The sequence below is a fragment of the Orcinus orca genome, chromosome 3, assembly GCF_937001465.1.
Source record: "Orcinus orca chromosome 3, mOrcOrc1.1, whole genome shotgun sequence".
Classification (NCBI taxonomy): Eukaryota; Metazoa; Chordata; class Mammalia; order Artiodactyla; family Delphinidae; genus Orcinus; species Orcinus orca.
The window spans coordinates 94,701,211-94,708,030 of record NC_064561.1 but is presented as its reverse complement, the minus strand read 5'-3'; the positions used below and the strand labels follow the sequence as shown (position 1 = coordinate 94,708,030).

At 44.9% G+C, this 6,820-nt stretch overlaps 1 protein-coding gene across 1 annotated transcript; it reads left to right on the top strand.

The window, feature by feature from the left end:
• Positions 1-3,008: 3,008 nt before the first annotated feature.
• Positions 3,009-6,557, top strand: TSLP (thymic stromal lymphopoietin). Its single transcript, XM_033423830.2, has 2 exons — positions 3,009-3,753; positions 5,702-6,557. Exons 1-2 carry the CDS (start codon positions 3,544-3,546, stop codon positions 5,816-5,818), a joined length of 327 nt encoding a protein of 108 aa, XP_033279721.2. The 5' UTR covers positions 3,009-3,543; the 3' UTR covers positions 5,819-6,557.
• The last annotated feature ends 263 nt before the right edge of the window (positions 6,558-6,820 follow it).

The following is a 6,820-nucleotide window of genomic DNA, read 5'->3' as shown; positions in this document are numbered from 1 at the left end:
TCCTACACTCCTATTAGCGCCACAACCTTTACCACCAGGCATTAACGAGCGAATTGGGTCCAGCTGTACTGGTACAGCTGTGGAACTCCTTCTATAAAAAAAGTTCACTTCTGGCTCGCGTCCTCACCCCACCCACCACCCCGATTCCGTACTTTTCCTGCTTCGCTCGCCACCCCCTGATGTTCCCAGGCTCGGCGTGGCCTGTGACATTTGCTAGTACTCACGTGGGGCGCCCTGTTTGTTTGGGCAGCTCACGGCGGCTCCGGAGATGACTCCTAGGAACTTCCCAAGGACCTGGACTCTGCAGGCTCTGACACGCAAGGCGGTTGGGGGATGGAAGGGGGGCAAGAGGGGAGTTGGGTGTCAGGAGAGCCCGGGGCAGCGCGGGCCAATCTCGTCTGGAGAGGGGTTCATCTCCCAGCAGCCCCGTCGGTTTGGGTCTTCCTTCCCTTCAACTCCCTGTTGGCGCTGTCATAGCACGGAAGGCGGCTAGGCATCCTCTAGGGCGCTCTCCCTAACTCACTTCGCAGCGTTTAAACTCCGTTTTCTGGATTCACACGAGTTTGCGAGGGCAAATCCAAGCCCGCCATCTCGTTGCTTCTCCCGTCCCTAAAACAGGTGCCAGAGCTCAGGCCCCAGCTGACCGAAATTGTCCAGGCTACGCAGCGTGGGGCTAAGGCTCGGCGCCGGGGCGCCGGGCGCACGAATTGTGCGAGCCTCCGGGCGAGCTGCGCGCTGGACAGCACCTTGCCCCGCTTGCTTCGCTGCTCACTGCGCCGTGCGGTCTGCCGGGATCCTGGCGTCTAGAGTTCCAGTTCTTAAACGCAGCCCTGAAGAGCGGGGCTGTGAAGGTGACAGGACCGTGGACTTTGTGGGTTTAAAAGTTCTTGAGGGGCTTCCCGGGGCTTCCCTGGTGGCGCAGTGGTTGGGAGTCCGCTTGCCGATGCAGGGGACACGGGTTCGTGACCCGGTCCGGAGGGATCCCACATGCCGCGGAGCGGCTGGGCCCGTGAGCCATGACCGCTGAGCCTGCGCGTCCGGAGCCTGTGCTCCGCAGCGGGAGAGGCCACAACGGTGGGAGGCCCAAGTATCGCAAAAAAAAAAAAAAAAAAAAAAGTTCTTAACACCTACAGAACTTGCTAGAGGGACTGCAGCCCCTAAGTTGGCCCCAGTCACCCAAAAGTAGCACTTTCACGAAGTTGGTTAAGTGCTTTGGAAAGTAAGTTTTTTGAGGGTGAGGCCCATCAGATCTTTTCACATTCGTTTCAATTTCTTATCGTCCCTGCCCCTATGGTTCTGGTCACTAATGCATATTTAATGCCTTTATCTGGAAGTGCAGTCCAAACCTGAAGCTGCACCCACCCTCCAAAGTATCCCATTAAGTGAGCACATGCGTTTTCTCAGTAGCCACAGAGAAGGAAAAGCACTAGTTGGAGGTGGCCAAAGGAAATGCTCAGAGTGTACAGCATGCAGGAGCAGTGGTACCTACTTTTTACAGTGGTTACTGTTTGGGGTGTTTTTCCCAAGAAAGGGGTTTGGTCTTAGAACCAGCCCTGTAGGAGAAAGATGTGGTTATCTCTTTCTTAAAGCACATTCAGGCACATATCAAAGGTTTAGGGCAAAGACAAAAGGAGGAAGGTGAGGGAAATTCTGATGATTTTACTAATGTTAAAATTCCATAGATTTGTCTAGGCTTTTTCTTTCATGTCATCAATTTAGAATTCTATAAAGGAAGAGAATGACCACAAGGAAAATCATTGGCCTAGGAGAAAAGAGCCCGTAGGCGTTTAGGTGTTATATATGTGGAGCCAGAAAGCTCTAGAGCATCAGGGAGACTCCAACCTAAGGCAACGATATGGGTGAATATGGGCTTCGTGTGCACTGGGAATGAGAGGCAACAAGTGGTGCCTGGGCACTTACCCCTAAGGCAGGCCCTGCAGCTCTAGAAGCAATTCAGTGTTGGTGGAAAGAGTTTAGTGTGAAACTGGGGTGGGATTGGGTTTCCAAGTACATTGCCTGATACCTTATTATTTGTTCAGTTTTTTTCAGGAAGATCTTCATCTTGCAACTGGTAGAGCTCGTGCTAACCTACAATTTTACTGACTGTGACTTTAAGAATATTAAAGATATTTACCAGGACGTCATTCATCCAGAACTGAATGTATATATAAATGGGGTAAGTGAAGAAACTTTTTTGAAATGTATTTTTATTGTAAGAGTAGGCACACACACACTACAATTTAACTTTCAAGGAAAGAAAAATAATTTGGAAAATAATCATGGCCCAGCATTTTGTCAAAAAAAAATTTACAAGTGGTACTGAAATATATTGGCTTCAAAACTGACTACCTAGAAATTGGCACACTAATTAATGTGCAGATGCTGATGATGAGCAGATATTGATAGGTGTCCAGCAAGGTTGTCTACTCTCTGTTAAATCCTCCTCACTAGTGGGGGGGAAAAAAGACAGTGATTAAGGGCTTGAGAAAGAAAGAGAAAGAGAGGAGGGAATTCTTGTGAGCTAAGCCCTACCCAGTGAGGATAGCCTGGTAGAATGTACGCTTCAGGTCTTTCTAGTTTTCTAGATGCTTTAGGATGCCATTGTGGGATAAAGGTACTTCAGATTGTTTAATATACAGTAGGAATCATTTTCCTGATTATTCTGGTTTCTGGATAGAGCATGTATGTGTGAAATGCATGAAGATCTCCCTCTAGGACAGGATCATTCGATACCCAGTTTCAAACACTAGCAGGCACTATCTGAAGACCCTATATGTTTCACTACCTTGTCAAACACAGAAACAGACGCAAAGGAAACAAGTGCCTAAATGGAAACTGCTTTCAGAGCATCTTTAAAACCTGGGAACAATGGAAGGGGGTGGGGCGATGATTACTCCCGTGAATTTAAGTCTTGACCCTCTTTGTCGTATGCTATTTTTTCTTTCTTCCAGACGAAGAGTATCAGGTTTAACAAGTTCGTCTACTGTGAAGACGCGGTAAGTGGTTAGTGCTTCTGGCTTTCTCCAGAGAGATGCCAGGCATCCCGGGGAGGAGGTATCCTGCGGTGGGTAGAACCCCAGGTGGTGGCTGGGCTCCCAGGTGACGTTGACCCAGTAGGGACGTCTGGGCTGCGGGAAACCTCTAAGCCGGTGCCCAGCTCGGGACGCCACTTCCGTTCTAATATAAGGTGAGGAAGTCTGTCGGATCTGAGCGGGAGTCCGGGAGAGGCTCCTCCTACCCCTCGCCCTAGGGAGGAAAGGCAAATTGGGAACGGGGACCAGGGAACGACGTCAGGGGCACCCCTTGCGGGGTGCGAGCCTCCGCTCTCAGCGCTGCCCCTCGGACCTGCAGACGTGGGCGGAGCGAGAGCAGCGCGAGTCCTTTCTCCCTAAGCGCCCTCTGCAGTGTAACACCCCTCCTTCCTTCGCCTTCCTTGGGCTCTTTCTCCTCTGCTCACCCGAGACCTCTTTCCTCCTGCTCGAATCGCCTTTGTAGTGTCTCCCGCTCCTCTCCCTCCCCCCGCCCCCGCTGCCCCTTTCACTCATGTCTTATCAACTCTCTTTTTTTTTCTCCCTGGCGTTTTCTTCCTTTCTCGTAAATTTTGCCGCCTGCGAGCAGCCGGATTGCCTCATTAAAATCGAGCACTTTACCTTTAAACCCATATACGGCTGCGCCTCACTTGCCAAGGAAACCTTCGCCAAGCAAACTAATGCTACGCTCTCCCTCAGGTGCTCAGGCTACTCCGGAATTCAGGTAAACCGATGCATCCGAAGGTCGCATTTTAATATCTTGGAGCTAACCTTGAATTCAAGTAGGGCTTCCGTGCAGAGTTGTGATTTTTATTTAGGTTCTGTCTTTCGAAGGGCAAATGAGCGGGTAAAACCTGTAGATTGTCGGTTAGTCCCACGTTGACAACTGGATTGAAACCCATCGGTTTCTAGGGTTCTGATTCCTTTGGCAGAATTGTGTTCTAAACCTTAGGCCAGTATTTCAAAGTATGAACGCTGAGCTTCCTATATCAGAATGTCCTGGCTTCTCGAGCATGGGAGAGTGGTTGTCCAAAAGCCAATTCCCAGGGACCCAGGCTAGACCTTCAAAATCACAGTCCCCGTGTATGGGCTCTTTATGAGATTCTTATCCATTCCAAAGTATTATGAGCAGCATTGCTTGGGCTTATCATTTAATAATTGTATACGTCTTTCTTTAAATGTTAAATTATACATTAAATCTCTACTCCATGTTTGCGTAATTGCTTGTATGGGTGCTATTGCTCTCTCTTTACATAATGGATCTTTTGCATACGCAGTTACGTGCATTTGAATGAATGTGTAACTTTAAATATGGAAACAGTGCAGAGCTAGGGGCAGGAAGTCTGGGCACAGTCCTGCCTGATTTTGAATCCTAGCCCCCTAACTTCTGTGAAAATTTGGATAAATTACTTAGCCTCTGTGTGTTCAGTTTCATCTGCAAAATGAGGATCATACTAGCAAGTCCCATATAGAGTGTTTATGAGGATTAAATGAGTCAATATATGTAAAAGCACTTGGAACGGTGCCTGGTATGTAACAAGTTCTCAATAAATATTTATTTCAGCAGGCAAGAAAAGCAGGGAATTTATCTTCCTGATGACAATTTTTAAAAAGACAAAAAGAGACAGTGCAGATTTGTATGACTGCGGCCTATTAACCGGTGGACTTTATCAGTCTGCACACTGAGTGTCCGGGTGACCAAGGCTGTTAGTTTTTAGGGACTGAAGATTGAAGCTCAATACCAGGCAGCCATGTGAAAAACCTGTTTGGCTCTATACCTTCTCTTAAGGAGACTCTGGCAAATCTACAGATGGCCACAGTGATGTTCATCCATGTAAGAAGAGCATAGAGGACAGGCTAGATAAGTTTGGACAACATGTGAGAAAGGGAACGTCTGGAGTGATTTATTTCAGCCCTCTCCCAAGCCCAAAGGGAGAGAGCCTAAAACCAATAATATTTAATTATGATTTAGCAGACTGTAGATGGTAAGCCTTTGTAACCATGCTTTGTAACCTGGTGAACTTTATTGGTCTGAATACTGTGTGTCTAGGAGGCCCAGTCAGTCACTACTTGAGAGTAATTCAGGTGAAGGAATATATCAGACGATTGCAATCTTTTTTTGACAGTTAGACTCCTCTTCAGAATAAGCCTTCAGGTGTCTGTAGCACATCTAGGAGGTTGGAAGGGACAGAAGGTGGGAGCACTTTGGGTACAAATAATAGGTCTACTGAATTGTATCTATGAAGAGGCATGAGATGACTCCTTTTCTTGAGGAATTTATGATCTTGTCAGGGAGATCATGAAATCATCAGCTATTTATCAATTTAATCATTCAATAAATAGTGTTTCTTATCTATAAGGCATTGTGCTCAGTGCTACAGGGAATACCCATGATAAAACAATAGGTAATTGAGAGCCAAGTTAAGTGAAAAACACTCTGAAGCACTAGAAGAATTTCCAAAAGAAATGTCTGAGCAATTAGCAGAGGGCTTGTGAAGGAGGTGGTGCTTGGCCTTGAAGTACTTGGGTGGAGAGACAGGAGTGCATTCTTCTGGAGAAAGCTGTAGGTGTCTTGGGGGACAGACTGAGAGATTTGCATAAAGAAGACAAAATAACCAGCCACTCAAAGATGGTGACAATTAATTTTGACTATTGCTTCTCCTATTCCACAGATAAATAATACTCAGACAATGAAGAAAAGAAGGAAAAGAGAAGTCAAAACAGATAAATGCCTAGAACAAGTCTCATATTTGATAGAACTGTGGAGACGTTTCAGCCGCATTTCATAGAAACAAAGTAAACCTTCGGTAAAGTCACATTTCACAGCAACAAAGTTAATCATCTTTATTAGGTAGATGGAACTGTTAACTCTAACTGTGACATTTAAAAGACCACTAATAGTTTTTTTTAATTATAAAAGGGTTTCTTAGCTTATTTTTATAAGCTTTTATTGTTTAACGTAGGTTTATAATATGGGGGAAGTACTGTCCTTCAGATGTCGGAGGAGACTTTTTTTTAGCATTCATGCCTGAACCACTGAATTTGTGGCAGTAATTCTCAGCTGGAACTACATGAGCCCTGCTCAAAGAAAGGATCTAAAAGTGTAGTAGAAGGAGAACTTTTTCAAGGAAAAAAGTTGAACACTATAGCATGTAAACCTCTGTTTAAAAGGGAGACATTTCTTCCATGTGTACTGACACTTCTTGTCTTTTTATACCAAAAATTTACAAAAGAAGAGAATTAAAGAAAAAAGTGCACAAAAGTTGTACATATAATGAAGCAATTTGAAATAATTTCCAAGCAAAATATTGTGAAAGTATTCTAAGCCAAATTTTAAAAATTATCTAACAGACAAGAGCGGTGCGTGCAAGCCAATCCCGAAGAAGTGCCTTTGTTAGAGTTTAAATATATATATTTTTTAAATTTATGGAATGTATCTTTAATTTATTTTGTAAGCAGTTTTTTAAATGTACATATTACTTTGTTAATGACACTATATTTTTCTTAATAAAATAATTCTCAAATTCATTCCTTATGAATGGTCTTTTTAATGTAGTAGACAATTTTCACATACATACTTTTCTGAGGGGCATCACTTTTCTACAGTTCTTTCCCTCCCCTCATCCTTGGAGCCACTGACCACTCCCCTTCTGCATTGTGCCTGTTGACCCTACCTATAGAGAGACTATTTGGGGATAGGTGGTTTCAGGATACTTTCCAATCATCCTTTTCTTGAATTTTTTTTTGATGCCTAACCTTCAAAATAGGCATCTCAATAGGCATTTAAAGTC

What these genes read in the sequence shown, in the direction of transcription:
- TSLP (XM_033423830.2), top strand. Translation starts at nt 3,544, where the DNA reads ATGTCTTATCAACTCTCTTTTTTTTTCTCCCTGGCGTTTTCTTCCTTT. An exon ending in CAGGCTACTCCGGAATTCAG is followed by an intron (nt 3,754 to 5,701) that starts GTAAACCGATGC and finishes CCTATTCCACAG; the next exon opens with ATAAATAATACTCAGACAAT.